The sequence below is a fragment of the Jaculus jaculus genome, chromosome 1 (genome assembly GCF_020740685.1).
Source record: "Jaculus jaculus isolate mJacJac1 chromosome 1, mJacJac1.mat.Y.cur, whole genome shotgun sequence".
Classification (NCBI taxonomy): Eukaryota; Metazoa; Chordata; class Mammalia; order Rodentia; family Dipodidae; genus Jaculus; species Jaculus jaculus.
The window spans coordinates 32177067-32200754 of record NC_059102.1 but is presented as its reverse complement, the minus strand read 5'-3'; the positions used below and the strand labels follow the sequence as shown (position 1 = coordinate 32200754).

Genomic DNA, 23688 nt, shown 5'->3' with positions numbered 1-23688 from the left:
AAAAAAAAAAAAAAAGAAGAAGAATAGTGTTTGTTTTATTTAATTTTTGCTTTTCAAGGTAGGGTCTTGCTCTAGCCCAGGCTGCCCTGGAATTCACCATGTAGTTTCAGGGTGTCCTCGAACTCACAGCGATCCTCCTACCTCTGCCTCCCAAGCACTGGGATTAAAGGTGTGCGCCACCACACCTGGCTTAAAATTTTTTCATTTAAAAGAAGAGATAGAGAGGTCAGACAAACACAGAGAGATAAACAGATTATGAGTGTGCCAGGGTCTTGCTGCTGCAAACAAACTCGAGACACATGTACTACATTATGCATCTGGCTTTACATGAGTAATGGGGAATCAAACCCAGGCTGGCAGGCTTTGTAAGCAAGTACATTTAATAAGTATAAAAGAAAGTTAATACTCATTGTGCCTGTAGCATGGTTATAATCCCTAGCACTCAAAATGAGGTTTCAGGTGAAGTCAGCTCATATATTTTTTTGGCAGTTGCTTTGGAATTCTTAGGCTGTGGAATAAAGACCTGGAGAAAAAGGTTTTTTTCCTCATGGAAGTCTGGCAACTCTGGCTGGAACAGAGACTGAATGGAGGCCTCTTTGTTTCTCCTCCGCCATGCTCCTCCTCCCTCCTGTGGCCACCTTTTGGCCATTTTACTGCTCCTGGGTATTTCCCCACCAGGGGATAGGCAGCAAGAGAGGGGAGGGAGGATAGCATGGTCTTCCTCTGATAGACCGAGCTGAAGTCAGAGGACAAGGAAACTGACCAGTGTCTGCCTAGCTCCCCGGGTGTGGTGGTTTGACTCAGGTGTCCCCCATTAACGTAGGTGTTCCGAATGCTAGGTTCCCAGCTGATGGAGATTTGGGACTTAACGCCTCCTGGAGGGAGTGTATTATTGGGGGCGGGCTTATGGGTATTAAAGCCAGTTTCCCCTTGCCAGTGTTTGGCACGCCCTCCTGTTGCTGTGGTCCACCTTATGTTGGCCACGGGGTGATGTCCACCCTCTGCTCATGCCATCGTTTTCCCCTGCCATCGTGGAGCTTCCCCTTGAGCCTGTAAGCCAAAATAAATCTCTTTTTCCCAGAAGCTGCTTTTGGTTGGGTGATTTCTACCAGCAATGCGAACCGGACTGCAACACCGGGTTTCAATGACTGGTGCTTTCTACTCTCTTGTAGCATCAATGTGTGTAAGAAATAACAGTTATTTTAAAGTGTTTGAGATCTAGTCTACTTGTGGGCTTTTATTTATTTATTTTTGGTTTTTCAAGGTAGGGTCTCGCTCTAGCCCAGGCTAACCTGGAATTCACTATGTAGTCTCTGGGTATCCTTGAACTCACAGCGATCCTCCTACCTCTGCTTCCCAAGTGCTGGGATTAAAGGTGTGCACCACCACACCCAGCTAATTGTCTCTCTCTTTTTTTGGGGGGGGGATTTTGAGGTAGGGTCTCACTCTGGCTGAGGCTGACCCGGAATTCACTATGTAGTCTCAGGGTGGCCTTGAAATCTCAGTGATCCTCCTACTTCTGCCTCCTGGGATTAAAGGCATGTACCATCATGCCTGGCCAAAAAAATCACTATTTTTACAGATTATTTTTTGGTAGTGCTGGAGTTGAACCCAGACCTTTTGCACACAGAACCATACCATATATGCTTACTATTTACTATCATTTACTAACCAAAAAAGAACTAGAAGACTTCCCATCCCCTCCCTTCTAGGATACGTCAAGTTTTCTTTCATAGCCACTTTTCCATTAGTAAAACTGAAGTTAGATATTCCCGACAACACTGTCCCTGAGACTAACTCTGGTACTTCTAGGAGTTACCATGACTTCAGACCACTAGAGTCATTTCATGTTCTACTGTATTTATTTATTTATTTATTTGCAAGCAGAGGGAGAGTGGAGGGAGGGAGAGTGACTGGGCATGTCAGGGCCTCTTGCCACTGCAAAAGAACTATCAACCCATGTGCTACTTTGTGCATCTGGTTTTACGGGGGGTACTGGGGAACTGAACTGGGGCCTTCAGGCTTTGCAAGCAAGCACCTTAACCTCTGAGCCATCTCTTCAGCCCATGTTCCGCTGTATTGAACATGTGGCCCAAAACAATTCTTTGTCCATTGTGGCCCAGAGAAGCCAAAAGGTTAAATATTCCCACCTTACACCAGGGTAGGCAAAGTTTTCAGTAAGGAACCGTTAGTAAATATTTTGCCTCTGCGGCCCACATCATGTCACAGGCAGCAACCGAACACGGCTATTGTAGCCGTGAAAGCAGCCATGGGAAATGTGGACAGACGCACCCGCCTGTGTTCCGGCAGAACGTTATTTGTGGGCACTGAAATTCTGCCTCGTTCTTGTGTGTCGTGGAACATTACTCTTCTGATTTCTTTCAACCACTTAAAAATATCAAAACCATTCTAGCTTGCAGGCTACACAAAACAGGAGGCAGGCTGGATCAATTTGTCCATCTCTGCTCTCAAGCAAGATTTTACCACAGCACTCCAGGGAGAATTGAAAAGATTTAACCAGGCAACAAAATGTGTTAAGCTTCAGTCTTGAGCAGTGCGGGGTCCAGTGTAATAGGTCTTTTTCAACCAACAATGGAAGACTATTAAACACAGACAAGCACACACAGAATCCGCCAACCTGCTGCTTCCGGCGGCTGAGAAACAAGCACAGAGAGCCGAGAGTCTCAAGGCTGCCGACTAACCCCAGGGACTCAGCTGCTTGCCAAACTTGCTTAATCTCAAACGCCACTGGAAAATAATGAAGTTGACTCTCAACCCGAAATATTATCTTGCACTAGTGTGGACTGTAGCTCAAGAACGCTTCTCTAGGGCCGCTCTGAACTGACTTCGTTGCGCGGCACATTATTCCTGGGAGCTCTCAGCTACTGAGAATGTGGGATCCAGGGTCCTGGTACACTTCCCTTGAAGTATACCCTCAAGGTGGTAGAGCTTATGATTTAAAGTTACTCTTACCTGTAGACCAGGAAGGTCTCAGGCCTCTGTAACCAACATTAGTGTCCTTACATACTGCTCAAAGTACCTTAATCTAGCAGATGAACAGCTAAGAATATTCCTCTCAGGAACCAGACATTTGCTATTTTTCAACTATTTTTGCTGTGTGCATGTTTGTGCACACGTGCATACAATGCACATGCGTGTAGATGCCAGAGGAGAATGGCAGATGGCCTCTTGTTGTTCACTGATGCATTTCCTTGAAATGGGTCTCTCCCTTAATCAACTGTGAGCCCCAGGGGCTGGAGAGATGACTTGGCGGTTAAGTGCTTGCCTGTACCCTATTCTGAGAAGATGGTCCTTCTCTACTGGGCTACCTCCTCCTCTGGCAAAGACCACATGACCGACTCCTGCAGATCCAACTCTGAGTTCTCTACTCCATTACATTGATCAATTAGTCTATTCTTTCTCAGACTTGTTACCTTGATTACTGTACCTTTAGAGTAAATCTTAGCTGAGTAGCATCAGAATTCCAATGTATTCTCAGTACTATGCTGGTTAGCTGGAATTTGTCTTTCCATAGAAACTTTAGAATTAGTTTGTCAAAAATCTCCAAAATTGCTGAGTGTGGTGGCACACACCTTTAATCCCAGCACTTGGGAGGCAGAGGTAGGAGGATCACCATGAGTTCAAGGCCACTATGAGACTACATAGTGAATTCCAGGTCAGCCTGAACTAGTGTGAAACCCTACTTCTGAAAATAAGTCTCCAAAATAATGACCTGGAATTCTAACTACAATTGCATCAAATCTACAGATCAAGCTGAGTATAACTTACGGCAATACTGAATTTTCCTATCTACGAACACAGAATGTTTATCCTTTTTTAAATTTTATGTATGTATGTATGTATGTATGTATGTATGTATGTATGTATGTATATACATACTTATTTTGGCAGTGTTGGGTATTGAACCTCATACATGTTAGGAAAAATTACCTTTCAACAGCTTTGTAGTTTTCCCCATATAAATCAATGTCGACTTAACTCGTATTTTGGGTGCTAAGTGATACTTTGCTTTAAATTTCAAGTTCTTAATTTTTTTTTTTTTTTTCAGTATTAGGGACTAAACCCAAGATCCAGCCAGATTTCAATTGTTCATTGTTGGTATAATGGAAAGCAATTGATGTCTATACATGATTGTTATACTACAGCCCTGCTACAGTCACTTACTAGTTCCAGGAGCCTTCTTTATGACTTAAAAGACATTTAATAGGGCTGGGGAAATGGCTTAGTGGTTAAAGTACTTTCCTGCAAAGCCTAAAGAGCCTGGTTCAATTCCCCAGGACCCATGTAAGAAAGATGCAAAAGGGGTGCATGTGTCTGGACTTTGCAGTGGCTAGAGGCCCTGGTGTACACATTCTCCCTATCTGCCTCTTCCTTTCTCTCTCTCAAATAAATAAAATATTTTTTAAAAAGACATCTAATGGCCAATTTTTCTAACATGAGCCACCATGTCCAGTTACCTCTTTTTTTTTTTTTTAAATAGTGTAGCCTAGGCTGGCCTGGAATTCACAGTCTTCCTGCCTCAGCCTCCCAACCACTGAGATTACAGGTGTGTACCATTGACTTGTTTTTATATTATTATTAAGAACATATTTTGAGGCTGGGTGTGGTGGTGCAAGCCTTTAATTCCAGCATTCAAGAGGCAGAGTTAGGAGGATCACCATGAATTCGAGGCCACCCTGAGACTACATAGTGAATTCCAGGTCAGCCTAGACTAGAGGGAAACCCTACCTCAAAACACAAAAATAAGGGCTGGAGAGATAGCCTAGCGGTTAAGCGCTTGCCTGTGAAGTCTAAGGACCCCGGTTTGATTCCCCAGGACCCACGTTAGCCAGATGCACAAGGGGGCACACATGTTTGGAGTTTTGTCTGCAGTGGCTGGAGGCCCTGGCATGCTCATTCTCTCTCTCTGTCTGCTGCTTTCAAATAAATAAATAAAAATTTAAAAAAATTAAAAACAAAAACAAAAAAGAACCTATTTTGTATGGATACATGATGTGTTGGTACCATCTTGTCCCCTGCCCCTGCTCCCATTCTGTTGGAGACCCTCCTCAGTGGGGTTGCTGGTATTTCCCGTGGGGTTGTGGGTTATGCATTATGGGAGCACCAGTCAGTCATGGGGGAGAGGCAGTGCCTCTGGGCATGGCATCCCAACCTGTGACTTCCAATATTTCCACTCCCTCTTCTGCAAAATTCCCTGAGCCTTGATGGGTGAGTTTTAAGTCTACTTTAGTGATGAGCTCTTAGAAGCCTCTGGATCTCTGCTTTGGTAAGCGTTAAATACCCTTAGCGTTTGTCTCCTTCACCCTAGCACTGTGTTTCTGTATTATTAAAAAAAAAAATTAGGGCTGGAGAGATGGCTTAGTGGTTAAGGCATTTGCCTGCAAAGCCAAAGGACCTAGGTTCAATTCCCCAGGACCCACATTAGCCAGATGCACAAGGGGGCTCATGTGTCTAGAGTTTGTCTGCAGTGGCTAGAGGCCCCAGTGTACCCATCCTCTCTCTGTCTCTCTCTCTTCCCCCTCTTTCTCTGTAAAATAAATAAATAAATAAAAATAAAATATTAAAAAATATTTTATTTATTTGAAAGAGAAAGGAAGAGAGTGAGGCAGGAAGAGGCAGACAGTAAGAGAATGGATATGCCAAAGCCTCCAGCCACTGCAAATGAACTCCAGACACATGAGCCATCATATGCATCTGGCTTATATGGGTACTGGAAAATCGAACCTGGGTCCTTAGGCTTTGCAAGCAAGTGCCTTAACTGCTAAGCCTTCTCTCTAGCTTCTTTCTACCTTAAAGAGAAATTATTTTTTCTTTTTTCTCAACATTTATCTTCTAGTCTCCTTAAAATGTATGGAAGCATGTCTCCCATCCATCTTCTCAGTGGGGACTTTTTAAAAATTTATTTACTTGCAAGCAGAGAGACAGACAGAGAATGGGTACGCCTATCTCTAGCTCCTGCAAATGAACTCCAAATGCATGTGCCACTTTGTACATCTGACTTTACATGGGTACTGGGGAATCAAATGTGGGTAGCTAGGTTTTGCAGGCAAGCATCTTAACTGGCAGCATAATTGATATTTTGATATTATTCACCATATGAGAACTACAGTGAGTGAGTGAATTCACTACTTCTCCTATCTTCCACCCCATGAAGTAGATGATCTCATCTTATAGAGGGAATTGGCAGGCCTGGATGGGCCACAATAATACAGAAACATAGCATCTCAGCTCTGGAAGGGAATTTAGAAGTAATTAACTCCACATTCTACTTCCTGTCAGAAAACATCCACAACAACATTCTATTTAATTCATTTGGGAACTTTTTCAGGCACTGGTGACACAGCAGTTAAAAAGTCGAGAAGTTCTTGTCCTCATGGAGCTTCTATTCTGGTTGGGGACAGGTAATAAACAAACAACAATAAAAGAAATGTCTGCAAAATGGCCTTGACATACATGGCCTCAGTGTCAGACACTACCTACACAAGACCTTCACAATAGGAGGAAAAAAAATGATAGCATCAGTAGCCGGGTGTGGTGGTACACACCTTTAATCCCAGCACTTGGGGGGCAGAGGTAAGAGGATCACCATGAGTTCAAGGCCACCCTGAGACTACATGGTGAATTCCAGATCAGCCTGGGCTAGAGTGAGACCCTGCCTCAAAACTTCCCCCTCCATCCAATTGGACTGGAGGCCCGCTCCATCGGGGGAAAAACATCCCTGATACTGAAAACTTAAAACAGAAGTAGTCATGAGCCTTAGGGGTGTAACATCTGCTGATGTCTGGAAAAATGTATACACTATGCTTAATCAAAACAAAACATAAAAAACTTCCCCCTCCAAAAAATGAAAGCATTAAAATAGAAGACTAATTGGAAAAAAGGAAAGAGTCAATGGAGGGAAAATTTGGGAGGGGGAAATGGGAGTGGGTGGTTAAAGGGAATTAACGTGGTTTATTGTCTATACTCATGGAAGATGTTAAATGATAAGTTCAGGGTTGTAAAGATGGCTTACCAGTTAGGGTGCTTGTCTGCAAAGCCTAAGGACCCATTGATTCCCCAGGATCCACATTAGCCAGATGCTCATAAACCAGACGCACAAAGGTCACACAAGCACAAGTCTGCATATGTGCACTAGGTGGCACATGTGTCTGGAGTTTGATTACAGTGGCTCAGGCCCTGGCACGCCCATTCTCTCTCTAAAAATTTTTTTTTTAATTTTATTTATTTGAGAGTGACAGACAGAGAAAGAGGCACATAGAGAGAATGGGCGTGCCAGGGCCTCCAGCCACTGCAAACGAACTCCAGACACGTACGCCCCCTTGTGCATCTGGCTAACGTGGGTCCTGGGGAATCGAGCCTCGAACCGGGGTCCTCAAGCTTCACAGTCAAGTGCTTAACTGCTAAGCCATCTCTCCAGCCCTAAATTTTTTTATTTAAAGTTCAATAAGTGGGGGCTGAAGGGATGGCTTAATGGTTAAGGCATTTGCCTGCAAAGCCAAAGGACCCAGGTTCAATTCCCCAGGACCCACGTTAGCCAGATGGACAAGGGGGCTCATGTGTCTGGAGTTCCTCTGCAGTGGCTGGAGGCCACGCAGACTACATAGTTTGCCTGGCCTGGAATTCATGGTGTAGCCCAAACTAGCCTTTGAAACTTGCAATCTTCCAGCTTTAGCCTCTTGAGTGTCAGGATTACAGGAGTAAACTGCCACGTCTTGAACTCTGTTGCTTTTGGAAGGATGGATTTGCCACTTGAGAAGGCTGAGGGAGGAGCCAATCTGAGCAGGAGTAGGTGGAGAATGGAATTTGGACGTGTTGAGACTGAGGGGCTTCCACTGAAGGCAAGATGTCAAACACAGGTAGCTGGCTATATGAAACTGAAGCTCAGGGAAAGAGTTTCAGGAGAAAACACTAATTTGAGACTCCCAGTATGTAGGCAGTAACTAAGGCCTTGAAACTGGATGAAGTCACCTAAGCTGTGACTCAGAGGAAGACACAAGGGTTGAACTCTGGGGCATGACAACATTTGCAGGTTAGAAGACGTGTTAGTCAGCTTTTCATTGCCGTAACAAATTAGCGAGATAATCAACTCAGAAAAGACTTATTTTGGCTTATAGTTGTACACGTCAGTCCCTGGTCTGTCAGCCCTGTGGCTTTTGGGTCTGTGGCAAGGCTCATTTGTGGCAGGTAGTACATTTCATGGTCAGGACACAAAAACAGAAAGAAAGGAAGAGGCCAGAGTAGACAAGCCCCTTTACGGTTATGTTCTCAAACGGACGTGACACTTCCTGCTGAGTCTCACCTCTTAAAGGTTCCACAATATTCCAGGGACTCAGCCTTAAACATCGGGGCCCTCAGGGGACAGTCCAGATCCAACTATAACGGGAGATAATGCAGCAATGGGAATTATTGGTGAGCCTGAAAGGCAGGCCTGCAGATGACAGGGAAGAGAGAAGATGAGAGAGATTGGAGAGAAAGCTTTCAAGGAGTTCTGCAATAAAGGGAGGCAGAGGATGGACACTGACTGTCTTTGGGAGCAGGATGGCTGGTTCTTAATTAAGCTTGGAGAAAGGGTCTCACCCTAGGCTAACCTTGAACTTGAAGTCTTCTTACTTTAGTCCCCTGGCATTACGGCTTATTGACAACATGCCCACCTGTTCTTCCTTGTCAAATGAGGGGTGTACAGGATGTGTGCATGTGGATAGGGATGACCCCAAAGGGAGGCACATAGGAAGCAAGAAGAGGAAAGCTATTTGAGACGCAAGGTGATTTCTGCTGGTAATGAAGACATAGATGTGGCTGATAGAATTGCAGGTAATTGCCTATGGTCATAACTGAAGTAATGCGAGATGCAGAAAAATAACATACATATTTTTTTTATCACCCAAGTTCTTCATGAGCCTCACTAGTTAAGGAGATGATCATGATAGGGCTTGACTATGGCATAGTAGGTGATGATGATGTTGGAGGAGGGAAGATGTAGCTGAGAGGCTACAAAATGCCCACAGTGACCGCTACAAGAATTCACAAAGAGAAAGAGTGAGGAGCCAGGTGTGGTGGTGCATGCCTGTAATCCCAGCACTCAGGAGGCAGAGATAGGAGGATCACCGTGAGTTTGAGGCCAGTCTGGAACTACATAGTGACTTCCAGGTCAGCTTGGGCTAGAGTGAGACCCTACCTCAGAAAACAAAACAAAAAAAAACCCACACAAAAAAAAAAAGAAAGAAAGAAGAGAAAAAAAAAGAGAGAGAAAGAGAAAGAGTGAGAAAGTGAGAAAAGGGAAAGTGGTAGTGAACTAGGAGATCATCTCAGCCTCTGTCTAGGTGGAGAGCACGTGAGCCCAGGAATCACCAACGTGCGCGTGCGGTACCCTCCGCTCCTGGAGCATTAAGGGAGCGTCTCCCTAATGCCGAGTTAAATCCCACCACTTTAACATTCTCCACATTGCTCAGTCCTCCAAAAGTACTGTTCAAGAGGTGAACCCTTGGACTTAAGGTAGTTCCAAAAGCAACTGACCCCTGCTTTAAGCATTCTCTTTTCTTTTTTAAAATTTTACATTTTTATTTGCAAGCAGAGAAAGGGGGGGTGGGGGAGACACGTTGCCAAGGCCTCCAGCCACTACAAACGAACTCAAGATGTATGCCTCACTTTCTGTGTCTGGCTTACATGGGTTCTAGGGAATCAAACCTGGGTCCTTAGGCTTTGCAGACAAGTACCTTAACCACTAAGCCATCTCTCCAGCCTGTATTCTTTTTTCTAAAGGAGAACACCATCAAGTCTTTTAAGAGGTCCTTATCCAGCAGGTTTCCAGGATGTGGTAGTTTGAATAAATGTCCCCCAATAGATTTAGGAGTTTTATTAAAGCTCCTTGGATTTCTAGCTACCTAGCTGGAGGAGGTGTCATTGGGTGGATCCTAGGGTCCAACCCTAAGGTGTGGAGGCACATGTGGAATTCCAGTCTAAAGATATGCGTACTGGGGCTGGAGAGATGCCTTAGCAGTTAAGACATTTGCCTGCAAAGCCAAAGAACCCACGTTCGATTCCCCAGGACCCATGTTAGCCAGATGCATGAGGGGGCACAGGCGTCTGGAGTTTGTTTGCAGTGGCTGGAGGCCCTGCCACCAGAATGGGGAGGCACCCATTCATTCTCTCCCCCTCTTTCTCTGTCAAATAAATAAAAATAAAATGCAGCATGCTAGAGCTCTGCCTGGGGTTCCTGGAATGAGCTTGCTCATGGTGCTGGTGGCGGCTTTTCTCTCTTAAAAAAATTTTTTTTTGTTTAATTTTATTTATTTATTTGAGAGCAACAGAGAGAGAAAGAGGCAGATAGAGAGATAGAGAGAATGGGTGCGCCAGGGCCTCCAGCCCTGGAAAATGAACTCCAGACGTGTGCGCCCCCTTCTGGCTAACGTGGGTCCTGGGAAATCGAGTCTCGAACCGGGATCCTTAGACTTCACAGGCATGCGCTTAACCGCTAAGTCATCTCTCCAGCCTGGCTTTTCTCTCTTCATAGGCTGTGAAAGGGGGTCAGCTTCTTCCACCATTGTGACTTATGTCTCACTATTCAAATCATCACATTAATTAATAAACACAACTCTGTCACTGAGTGACAGTCAAACATCTACAAGACAGCTCTCTCTCATCATCTGCTGGCCCTGCTAGGCTGATGATCAACGCCAGGGCAGCGGGATTACTGACAAGAAAGGACCGTGACTCGGCACGACAGCAATACTCACGAGGATGTCGGTATTTTCAAAATAACTCCTCCAGTACGGTCTGATTTTCCTCTGTCCACCAATGTCCCATACATTCAGTTTAAAACCTTGTGACTGTACACTTTTGATGTTAAAACCCTAAATGGAGGGGGAAAACAACAACAACAACACATGCTTTATTAATTCTTATAGCTACAATGAATAGCATTTATTTATTTATTTATTTTGAAGCAGAGGCTCACTCCAACCCAGGCTGACCTAGAACTCACTATGTGACCCAGACTGGCCCAGCACTCATGATGATTCTCCTATCTTAACCTCCTGAGTGCTAGTTTTTTTTTTTTTAAATACATTTTTTCTGGTCTGTGTGTACAGGATGTGTGTGCGCGCGTGTGTGTGAATGCAAGTATGCATGTGTCAAAGGCAGAAGACGACTTCCAGGTGTTGGTGCGCATCTTCCGCTCCCTGTGAGAAAGGGCGGCTCCGAGTGCTCCGCTCTTTGCCAGGCTGGCTTCCAGGGCCTTCTTGAAAACCACTGGCTCTGCCTCCCATTTCGCTGACCAGGCCAGGCCTGCCGGAGACTGGCTTTTTTTTCTTTCCAAAAGTACTACAGTTTTTGGTGTGAATGCAGGTCTCTGTGTGCCACAGCACATGTGTAGAGGTCACAGGACACAGGATAACTTTCGGGCAGTTTTTTGCCTTTCTACCTCATTTGAGGTAGGCTTTCTTGTTCTGGATTCTTTTCTTTTCTTTGGTTCTTTGAGGTAGGGTCTCGCTCTAGCCCAGGCTGACCTGGAATTTACTATGTAGTCTCAGGGTGGCCTTGAACTCACAGCAATCCTCCTACCTCTGGCTCCAGAGTGCTGGGATTAAAGAGGCATGTGCCACCATGCCTGGCCTGTCTTTTTCTTTCTTTCTTTCTTTCTTTCTTTCTTTCTTTCTTTCTTTCTTTCTTTCTTTCTTTCTTTTTTAATTTGCAAGAAGAGATAGAAAATGAGAATAAGTGTGCAAATGAATTCCAGACACATGCACCACTTTGTGCATCTGGCTTTAGGTGGGTACTGGGGAACTGAGCCCAGGCTGTAGGCTTTACAAACAAGTCCCTTTAACTGCTGAGCATCGCCCCAGCCCCAGGCTCTGGATTCTTGCTCTGCTGCTCTTTGCTGCACTCACCTTGTGCTTCTGGGAAATTCCCCTGTCTCTACCTCCCATCTTGAGTCAGTAGTGGTTTGCTGTGATTACAGAACCCTTCCACAGCTTCTGGTTTTTTCTTTCTTTCTTTCTTTTTTTGTTTATTTCTGACTTTTTTTAAGAGACAGCAAGAGAGTGAGAAAGAGAGAGAGAGAGAATGGGCATGCCAGGGCCTCTTGCCATTGTAAACAAATTCCAGATGCGCGGGCCACTTTGTGCATCTGGCATTTTTAAAAAATTTTTATTTATTTATTTATTTGAGAGCGACAGACACAGAGAGAAAGACAGATAGAGGGAGAGAGAGAGAATGGGCGCGCCAGGGCTTCCAGCCTCTGCAAATGAACTCCAGACGCGTGCGCCCCCTTGTGCATCTGGCTAACGTGGGACCTGGGGAACCGAGCCTTGAACCGGGGTCCGTAGGCTTCACAGGCAAGCGCTTAACCACTAAGCCATCTCTCCAGCTCCTGCATCTGGCTTTATGTAGGATTGGGAAACTGAACATGAGACATCAGGCTTTGCCAAGTAAGTGCCTTTATCCATTGAGCCATCTCCCGATCCTTTAATAGCTACTTCCACCCCCACCCCCACTGAGGTAGGGTCTCACTCTAGCATAAATAAAATACTTTTTAAAATAGTTATTAGCCGGGCACGGTGGCACACGCCTTTAATCCTAGCACTCGGGAGGCAGAGGTAGCAGGATCTCCATGAGTTTGAGGCCACCCTGAGACTCCACAGTGAATTCCAGGAGAGCCTGAGCTAGTGAAACCCTACCTTGAAAAAACAAAACAAAAAATATTTTATTTATTAGAGAGCAAAAGAGAGAGAGGGAGAGTATGGGCAAACCAGGGCCTCTAGCGACTACAAACAAACTGCAGACTCATGTACCACCATGTGTATCTGGCTTATGTGGGTATTGGGGAATCAAACCTGGATCCTTAGGCTTTGCAGGCAAGCACCTTAACAGCTAAGCCATCTCTCCAGCCCAATAGCTACTTTTAAAATTAATTCTGAAGTACTCTGCCAGATGTGATACTCCTCCTACCCCAGATTTGACACTGCTGATACTGAACATGGGATAGGGAAGAAATTTTTCTTGTTTTTTCAAGGTAGGGTCTCACTCTAGCCCAGGCTGACCTGGAATTCACTATGTAGTGTCAGGGTGGCCTCGAACTCACAGTGATCCTCCTATCTCTGCCTCCCAAGTGCTGGGATTAAAAGCATGCACCACCATGCCTGGATGGAAAGAAAGGTTTTATACATATTTGTTTTACTCAGGTTTTAGAGTCAGTGTTAATAATGTCAGGGTTAATATGATGTTTTCTATAATGAAAAAAATATACCACACTGGGCTGGAGAGATGGCTTAGCAGTTAAAGTGTTTGCCTCCAAAGCCTAAGGACCCAGCTTCAATTCTCCAGGTCCCATGTAAACCAGACGCACATATGTGTCTGGAGTTCGATTGCAGTGGCTAGAAGCCCTGGTGTGCCCCTTCTCTCTCTCTAATAAATAAATAAAGTTGATGGCACACATTTTTAACCCCAGCACTTGGGAGGCTGAGGCATGATGATCATAGTGAATTCTATGCTGCAGAGTAAGTTCCAGTTTAGATCTGGCTAAAGTGAGACCCTGCATAAAATAACATAAAATAACATAAAATAAAATAATAAAAAAATAAATAAAATAAAATAAAGTGTGTATCTAACTCAGTGGTACAGAGTTTGCCTAGCACAAGTGAGGCCCTGGGTTCACTCCCCAGCCAGGACAACTCAGTATGAAATTACCTATAATCAACACAGACCACTCTCTCCTCATGAGTCCTCACGATGGTAAAATAAACAGAACTTTATGAGAAACTAACAAAAACAAAAAGTTGAAGCCACTAGGAAAGAACAAATGCTAAGTTTAAAAAGAGAAACACACTACAATCTAGAGGCTCAAAATAAATGTCCTCCTATTGGCTAGTCAGGAAGAGGGACCTGACCAAGGACACTGGGGTCACAGCCGGGAGGCGGGTTCAGGCTTAGAAGTGAAGCCCACAGTTACGGGCAGGGATGGAAACCAGCAAAACAAGGTCACCTGAAACTGCAGCCGTGGGCATCTCTACGGAGCTAGAACAGGAAAGTCTTTGGGAGGCTCCAGCTCATGTCTATAGTTCCAGCAACCCGGAGGGTGGTCAGGAAGATTGCTGCAAAATGGAGTCCAGACTGGGGTATACAGAGAGTGCTAGGTAAGCCAGCGCTGCAGAATGAGACCCTGTCTCAAACAGAAAGGAAGGGAGGAAGAAAGGAAAGAGGAGAGAAAGAAAGGGAGAGGAGGGAGGGAACAAAGGAAAGAAGAGAGAGGGAGAAGGAGAAAGAAAGAGGAGGGAGGGAAGGAAGGAAAGAAGAAAGAAAGAAAGAAAAAAGAAAGGAAGGAAGGAAGAGGATCTGGGTATGGTGGTGCATTTCTTTAATCCCAGCACTCAGGAGGCAGAGGTAGGATGATCACCGTGAGTTCGAGACCACCCTGAGAGTACATAATGAATTCCAGGTCAGCCTAGGCTAAAGACCCTACCTCAAAAAAATAAAACAGAGAGAGAGAGGGAGCAAGGGAGGGAGGGAAGAGAGAATGAAAGAAAGTCTTCCTTTTTAGGACAGTTACTCTAGGTAAAACTTGAGGATAGCGAGTAAGCCAGGGACAGGCAGAAAGGCCAACTGGGAATTAGTGGGCAGAGAAACAAATTAACAAGACCCCTGAGGTTTAAAGAGAAGGTACTTCTGGGCTGGAGAGATGGCTTAGCGGTTAAGCGCTTGCCTGTGAAGCCTAAGGACCCCGGTTCGAGGCTCGGTTCCCCAGGTCCCACGTTAGCCAGATGCACAAGCGGGCGCACGCGTCTGGAGTTCGTTTGCAGAGGCTGGAAGCCCTGGCGTGCCCATTCTCTCTCTCTCCCTCTATCTGTCTTTCTCTCTGTGTCTGTCACTCTCAAATAAATAAATTAAAAAAAAAAAAAAAAAAAAAGAGAAGGTACTTCGTGAGCAAGAAGAAAAAAAAAATCTTCTTGCAGGAATGACAAAGGGAAACCAAATGTGGTGGCACATGCCTTTAGTCTCAGCATTTGAAAGGCTGAGAAAAGGACTGCTGTGAGTTCAAGGCCACACTGAGCCTACAGAGTGAGTTCCAGGTTAGCCTAGGCTAGAATGAGACCTTGCCTTGAAAAGACAGAAAGAGGGAGAGAAACAACAAAGGGAAACCAGGACTTGAAATACCCAGTTAGCAGGTTCCTACCACAGAAGTGCCATTTGGTGCAGAGGAACTAGATTGCTTGGGTCTGGGGATGCCTCCAAAAACATCCGCCTTCCCCAGCAACTTGCCAACACTACTGCCCAGCACTCAAGGCCAAGCCGGGTGCGATGCTACAGAAATGCTGCTGTTCAACTTCCACCAAGGCACAGTCGCTACGGGACAACTGGGATGGTGCTGGCCAGCCTGCCTCTAAGACACCAGTGACCAATTCGTGAGAAGTGTAAGAACTCTAGAGGCTTAAGCGCATCATAAAAGGCAGCTGCATCAACTGTGGCTGACAAAACAGCTTTTGTGTATTGGAACAATTCATTCTGCCGCTGCGGCAGAGGTAGGAGGATCCCTGTGAGTTCGAGGCCACCTTGGGACTACATAGTGAATTCCAGGTCAGCCTGGGCTAGAGCGAGACCCAACCTCGAGGAAAAAATCATTTCTTTCTTTCTTTCTTAATTTCTCTCCCTCCCTTTCTTCCCTTTCATCCTCCCTCCTTCCTTCCCTCCCTCCCTTTTATTTGAGACAGGGCTTCATGTAGCGCACCCTCCTGCCTCGACCTCCCAAGTGTTAGAATTACAGGAGTGCACCATGACACTCAATAGTATTGAAAAATTCTACCCTTTATGATGGTATTAAATATTGAACTTGGCCTGGAGAGATGGTTTAGCGGTTAAGGTGCTTGCCCTGAAGCCTAAGGACTCATGTTCGACTCCCCAGAACACATGTAAGCCAGATGCACATGGTGGTGCATGCGTCTGGAGTTCATTTGCAGTGACTAGAGGCTCTGGTGTGCCCATTTTCTCTCTCTCTGTCTCTTATAAATAAATAAAATAAATATCAAATCCTTTCTGGAACGTAGCAGAGATTAAAAAATAGCAAGTCTTAGAATGTGACCACTTTTCAATTCTTTGAACTTCTGTGGGTTCTCCCACCCCACCAGGGCTAGGGTTGAATCAGAACCTCACACAAGCTAGGCAATGCCTTAAACTTCTATAAGCTACCAGAGCCACCAGATCTAGTAGGAAATAATAATGAAGGAATATATACATATCTCATCCCTAAATATATATATAAAATAACAAAGGGCCAGGGAGATGGCTCAGGCATTTAAAACATTTGCTACCAAAGCCCGATGTCCAGTGCCCACATAAAGCCTGATGCAAAGTGGTGCATGCTCTGGAGTTTGTTTGCAGTGGCAAGAGGTCCTGGTGTGCCCATGTTCTCTCTCTCTGCTTGCAAAGAACTAAATAAAATACCAAAAAGACACACAACAGAGACAGACGTACGTGACGTGGACCAGGGATGTACCTCAGTGGTAGAGTGCTCGCTTATCAGGCATACAGCACCATGCTGCATAAACCAGGCATAGTGGAGCATGCCCTCAAGCCAAGCACTGAGGAGGTGGAGGTAGGAAGATCAGGAGTTCAAGGTCATCCTCAGATACATAGTATGTTTGGGCCCAGCATGAGATGTATGAGACCCTGTCTTAGGAAAAAGAAAATTTATGATTCTCCTAAGTAAAAAAAGGTCATATAAAACACTATATTCTGTATAATCTGCTTTTTTTTACTTTAAATATACTTATCATATATATAAATCTATATGTGCGCAAAAATAAAACCTATATAAGTACATTCCTAGATGTTAGCAGTGGTTATAGCTGACTGGGCATTGTAAGTGTTTTCTAGTTTCTCAACTTTATTTGTATTTTCTAAACTTACTACAGTGAGCATCTACTATCTTTTCTAATAGTAAACAAAATACATTAAGAATAGGGCTTTAGGGCTGGAGACATGGCTTAGCGGTTAAGGCGCATGCCTTTGAAGCCTAAGGACCCTGGTTTGCTTCTCCAGGTCCCACGTAAGCCAGATGCACATGGTGGTGCATGTGTCTGGAGTTCATTTGCAGTGGCTAGAAGCCCTGGTGCACCCATTCTCTCTCTCGCTCTCCCTCTCTGTCTCTAATAAATAAATAAAAATAAAAATAAATCTTAAAAAAAAAGAATAGGGCTTTAAAGAGTAATAAATATGAGGGGTGGGAAAATGGCTCGGCACTTGAAAGTGCTTGCTTGCAAAGCCTGATGGCCCAGGTTCAATTCCCCAGTACCCATGTGAAGCCAGATGCACAAAGTGTTGCATGCATCTGGAATTCATTTGCAGTGGCAGGAGGCCCTGGTGTGCCCATACGCTCTTATTCACTCACTCTCTCAAATAAATAAATACATAAATATTAAAAAGGAATAAATATGAAACCTTGACATGTTATATAACAAAGCACACCAAAGAAAAGCCTCAAGGTTGGCATTGGGACACTGAGTCCATAACTTTAAGTTCATTTCTGTTTGCAGTGTGGATATATTCATTTTAATGCTCTTGAGAAATACAGTCTATTGCTAATACTAAAATAAACCCTAGCCCTTCTTTTTCTGGCAGAAATCCTGACACACTAATATGTGTTTTCAGCCCTTGTAGGCTAGACTGCTGTAATTTGCTCCTCCTTGGGCTATACATTAAATTTGTTCAGAAGCTGTAAAATTGCTCATTTGGTAGCAATTGAAATGACTTTTCTGCAAAGAGTTGCGAATTACTAAGACTCACAGGCCGTGAAGTACATGCACCAGCACAATCTGACACCAAGGTCTTACCACAGGACAGCGACAGAAAATGCTAAGTAAATCTGGTTTTGCTAAGACCTCTAATGTTTAAACATTTTAAAGTCATTTTAAACAGATTGTTTCTGGGCTGGTGAGATGGCTCTGTAGTTAAAGGCATTTGCTTGCAAAGCCAGCCCAGGTTCAATTTCCCCAATATCTATGTACAGCCAGACAATACAATGTCACATGTGTCTGGAGGTTGTCTGCAGTGGCAAGGGGCCCTGGTGAGCCCAGATCCATCCATTCTCTCTCTCTCTTGCACACAGTTACATGCAAAGAAATATATAGATTAGATTTATTATACACACACACACACACACACATATATATCTATCTATCTATATCTATCTATCTATCTATCTATCTATCTATCTATCTATCTATCTATCTATCTATCTATCTATCTATGGAGAGAGAGAGAGAGAGAGGCAGACAGACATTCAGACAGAGACAGAGACAGACAGACTGACTGAGTCATTTTGTTTTTCAAGGTAGGGTCTTGCTCTAGCCCAGGCTGACCTGGAATTTACTATGTAGTCTCAGGTTGACCTCCAACTCACAGTGATCCCCTCCTACCTAGGCTTCCCAAGTGCTGGGATTAAAGGCATATGCTACCATGCCCAGGTAGGTAATTTTTTTTTTTCAAGAGAGGGTCTCACTCTACCCCAGGTTGACCCAGAATTCACTATGTAGCCTCAGGATGGCCTCAAACTTATGGTCATCCTTCTACCTCTGCCTCCCAAGTGCTGGGATTAAAGGTGTGTCCAACCACACCTGGCTCCAAAGCTATTTAAAAAAAAAATTTTTGTTCATTTTTATTTATTTATTTGAGAGCAACAGACAGAGAGGGAAAGAGGCAGATAGAGAGAGAGAGAGAAAGAGAATGGGCACGCCAGGGCCTTCAGCCACTGCAAACAAACTCCAGATGGGTGCGCCCCCTTGTGCATCTGGCTAACGTGGGTCCTGGGGAATCGAGCCTGGAACCTGGGTCCTTTGGCTTCACAGGCAAGCGCTTAAAGGCTAAGCCATCTCTCCGGCCCCAAAGCTATTTTTTTTTCTTTTTCTTTTTTCCGAGGTAGGGTCTCACTCTAGCCCAGGCTGACCTGGAATTCACTATGGAGTCTCAGGGTGGTCTCGAACTCACGGCAATCCGCCTACCTCTACCTCCTGAGTGCTGGGATTAAAGGCGTGCGCCAACACTCCCGGCCCAAAGCTATTTTTTTTTAAATTTTTAATTAATTTATTTATTTGAGAGCGACAGACACAGAGAGAAAGACAGATAGAGGGAGAGAGAGAGAATAGGCGCGCCAGGGCTTCCAGCCTCTGCAAACGAACTCCAGACGCGTGTGCCCCCTTGTGCATCTGGCTAACGTGGGACCTGGGGAACCGAGCCTTGAACCGGGGTCCTTAGGCTTCACAGGCAAGCACTTAACTGCTAAGCCATCTCTCCAGCCCCAAAGCTATTTTAAGAATATATAGGGCTGGAGATAGCTTAGCAGTGCTTGCTGGCAAAGCCAAAGGACGCAGGTTCAATTCCCCAGTGCCCATGTAAAGTTAGATACACAAGGGGGCACATATATCTGGAGTCATTTGCAGTGGCTAGAGGTCCTGGTATACTCATTCTCTCTCTCACTCTATCAGCCTCTTTCTTTCTCTCACTTTCTCCCAAATAAATAAATAAAAACTTAAAAAGAAAGACTATATAGAGCTAGGAATATGGTTCAGTAGCAGCAGATGCGTCCCTAACACCAAGAGAGGCTCTGAGTTCCATCCCTTAGCACCATGAAGAAAGTGGACCTAGATAATCATATATATATCTAAGGGGAATAATTGTCTATAAAATGTGTGTACATGTATTTAAAATTGTGGTCGAGGGCTGGAGAGATGTCTCAGTGGTTAAGGCACTTGCCTGCAAAGCCTAAGGACTCGGGTTCAATTCCCCATGCACCCATGTAAAGCCAGATACACAAGGTGGCACATGTGTCTGGAGTTTGTTTGCAGTGGCTAGAGGCCCTGGCACACCCATTCTCTTTCTCAAATAAATTAATAAAATAAATAAAAAGTTGTAGTCAAATATACATGACATAAAATGTACAACGTTAACAATTTTTATTTATCTACTTTTTAAAAATATTTTTTCTGCCAGGCATGGTGGCACATGCCTTTAATCCCAGCACTCGGGAGGTAGAGGTAGGAGGATTGCTGTGAGTTCGAGGCCACCCTGACACTCCATAGTGAATTTCAGGTCAGCCTTGGCTAGAGTGAAACCCTACCTTGGAAAACAAAACAAAACAAAAATAAAATAAATAAAAAAATTTTTTTTTCTTTTAATCGATTTTCAATCAGAGAGCTGTTGTAAATGAACTCCAGTTGCATGTGCCATTTGGCTTTACATGGGTTCTGGGGAATTGAACCCCGGTTGTTAGGCTTTGCAGGCAAGCACCTTAACTGCTGAACCATCTCTCTGGCCCCCATGTTAACAATTTTACATATAAAATTTGGTGCCAGACAAAAAAACAAAAATAAATAAATAAAAAGCCGGGCGTGGTGGCACACACCTTTAATCCCAGCACTCGGGAGGCAGAGGTAGGAGGATCACCGTGAGTTCAAGGCCACCCTGAGACTACAGAGTTAATTCCAGGTCAGTCTGGACCAGAGTGAGACCCTACCTCGAAAAACAAAACAAAACAAAACAAAAAAACAAAAATAAATAAAATTTGGTGCCAGAAAGCACATTTATACTGGATGCATTCATCCACAGAAATGTTTTCATCTTGCAAAATTGATTCTGTACCCATTAAGCAAAATTTCCTATTCCCTACTTTCCAGCTCAAGTAACTGCCATCCTTCTTCCTATGTCTATGAGTCTGACTATTCCATATTCATGGAATCTTGTGTACATGTATTTAAAATCTGACTAGTGTTAGACTACATAGACTTCTCTCAGAAACAAAACTTAAAAGTGGGGCTGGGAGATTGCTCAGTGGTTAAAGGCACTTGCTTGTAAAGCCTGCTAGCCTGTGTTTGATTCCCCAGTACTCACATAAAGCCAGATGCACAAAGTGGTCCCATGTATCTGGAGTTTGTCTAAAGCAACAAGAGGCCCTGACACATCCATACTTTCTCTCTCTCAAATAAATAAAAAAAAAAAAACTTAAAAAAAAATACTTGGGAGCTGAAGAGATGGCTTAGTGGTTAAGGCACTTGCCTGTGAAGCCTAAGGTCCTATGTTAGATTCTCTAGGTCCCATGTAAGCTAGATGCACAAGGTGATGCAAGATCACACATGTGCACAAGATGGCACACGTGTTTGGAGTTTGATTGCAGTGGTGGAGGCCCTGGTGCACCAACTCTCTCAATATCTCTCTCATAAAAAACATTACAGGCTGGGCACGGGGGTGCATGCCTTTAATTTCAGCACTTAGGAGGTAGAGGTAGGAGGACCACCATGAGTTCCAGGCCACACTGAGACTACAAAATGAATTCCAGGTCAGCTTGGGCTAGAGTGAGACCCTGCTTCAAACCACTACCCCCCAAAAAACAAAAAAACAATTACAGCTTGGGCTACAGCGAGACCCTACTGTGGAAAAACAACAGAAACAAAACCCTTAGGAGTGTATAAATCTGCATTTCCCATAGCTACGATCATCTTACTTGGGTGACAAGCTCCTGCAGCAGATGCCCTGCTCACCTGCGTGGGTGTGATGTGGCTGATGTCTTCAGACGCAAGCTGCTTCAGCAGGGTGGTCTTGCCAGCATTATCCAATCCCAGGAGCAGGATTCGCACCTCCTGGTCTGGTGCACTTTTCAATTTGCGCAAAATGGAGAGCAAGCCCTTAAACGACCATGCAAGAGATAATTACTGGGGGCAGGGGACAGTGACTTTGGTATTGCTGTACATCGGACTGACTTTGTGAAAAAAGTTCTTGGTGACAGACAGCTTATTACTTTCTACTGTAATGCCATTTGTTCCGCTGGCTTCCACCTTCCAAGTTTAGCAGTACTACAGTCAACTCAGCACCTTAGTGAAAAGCATGCCTATTCCTGCCTCTTCTATTAATTGGCTTAGCTGTGATCCCAAATCTTCAGGAAGTGTGGAGTACCAGCCCACCTGTGTTTTCCAAGCCCTTCATGCATACTTAATGCAGAATGTATCTGTGTAACTGACTTGTATTTATTTCCCCTTTACCAGAGTGATGCTACCTGTGATAATATTACAGAGATGCTAACATTATTTGCCCATGTTAATACAAGGTTTTAAAGTGCTACATAAAAATAAACAAAAAGGCTATATAAAATTGTAGCTGGGCCCTCTGTTTAAAACTTTGTTTCAGCCAGCTCTTGGGAAGCAGAGGTAGGAAGAGTGCTGTGAGTTTGAGGCCATCTTGAGACTACATAGTGAATTCCACGTCAGCCTGGGCTACAGCAAAACCCTATTCTGAAAAACAAAACAAAACAAAACAAAAAAAATCTGCTTCAATTCATATTTATGACTTAATTCAAAACATTCTACCTTCATCTAACTTTTATAATACTCTTTTAGGATAGGCACATAGTATATATTTGTCTGTGCTTTTCAGATGAAAACTGAAATATAACAGGGAAATTAGGGAACTTTTACATTGCATCTATGTTCAAAATTTAAGCAAGGTTTCCTCCCCTTCACCTCTCTCTCAGACAGGGTCTCTCTCTAGCTCTAGCTGGCTTGCAACTTGCTAAGTGGACTGGGCTGGCCTTGAACTTGCAGCCATCTGTGTGCTTCTGCCTCCTCAGTGCTGGGATTACAAAAGTATGCTACCATGCTATGCCCAGCTCTTTTTTCTTTTCTTTTTCATTTTTTGTGTAATGCTGGGGATAGACCGCATGGCCTCACATAAGCTAAACAAGTACTCTACCACGGAGCCACAACTCCAGCCTTCAGCCATGTCTCTTTCTTATTAAGAATAAAGAAAAATGGTATGTGATGGCTATTTGGTCTGTCTTGCAGCTGACAATCTTGGACTAATGAGGCATGGCTGCAGAAAGAATCAGAGGACCCAGAGTTTAAAGGGCATCTCATCTACCCTCCCAGCCAGAGCAGAAATTCCTTCAAGCTGAGTCTTTCACGCACATAAAATGGTTGGATTTGTTATCCACATTATAGCAGGTGGTAACTCAAGCCAGTGTGTTCACGAAGATCAAATAATACTTCTGTAAAATAATTCTCAACAATTAGGTCTTTGGACATGTAAATATAAAATATGCATAATTATGAAGAACTCCTTTCTGCCTCAGAGGCTCTTTGTTTACCACTCTTTGTCAGTATTTGCACTGACTTATTAAGGGGTCACATTAACTTTTCTATGCCTCTATTTTTTTCTAACAATAAGATGGAAGGTCTAGCCTAAGACAGAAACACAAACTTTATGTAAAAAGACTTAGGAGAGGGCTGGGGAAGATTGCTTAGTGGTTAAGGCCTGGCTAAATGTATATACTATACTCATCAAACTGCCCAGTAAGCACTTCTCTTAACGTTCATACCCATATATTAATGCTACGCTCACTTTTTCGATAGAGAACTTTCTCTTTTCAGATGGCAGTGACCTTGGGATGACTCAGGAGGCATCATGGTGCTGAGAAGTGACAGAGGAGTGCTCAGCACTGCAATATCTCTATCACACCTTCCAAGGCTCAGGGCCCATTGCGGAAGAGGTGGCAGAAAGAATGTAAGAGCCAAAAGAAGGGCAGGACTCCTTACAACATGCTTCCCCCAGACACAAAATGGCCTGGATATCCATGACCTCACAGTGCCTAACACTACCTACACAAGACCATCATAATAGGAGGAAAAGATGATGATA

The 23688-nt window shown here is 44.2% G+C and overlaps 1 protein-coding gene across 1 annotated transcript in view; it reads right to left on the bottom strand.

Annotated features, from left to right (window-relative positions):
- Arl3 (ADP ribosylation factor like GTPase 3) overlaps positions 1-23688 on the bottom strand; it is a 60370-nt gene that overhangs the window by 23171 nt on the left and 13511 nt on the right. The window contains exons 2-3 of the mRNA XM_004659393.3: positions 21540-21683; positions 10755-10871 (exon numbers count right to left, since the gene is read on the bottom strand). Of these exons, the coding sequence (XP_004659450.1) occupies positions 10755-10871; positions 21540-21683 (261 nt within the window). The remainder of the gene's footprint in view (positions 1-10754; positions 10872-21539; positions 21684-23688) is intronic.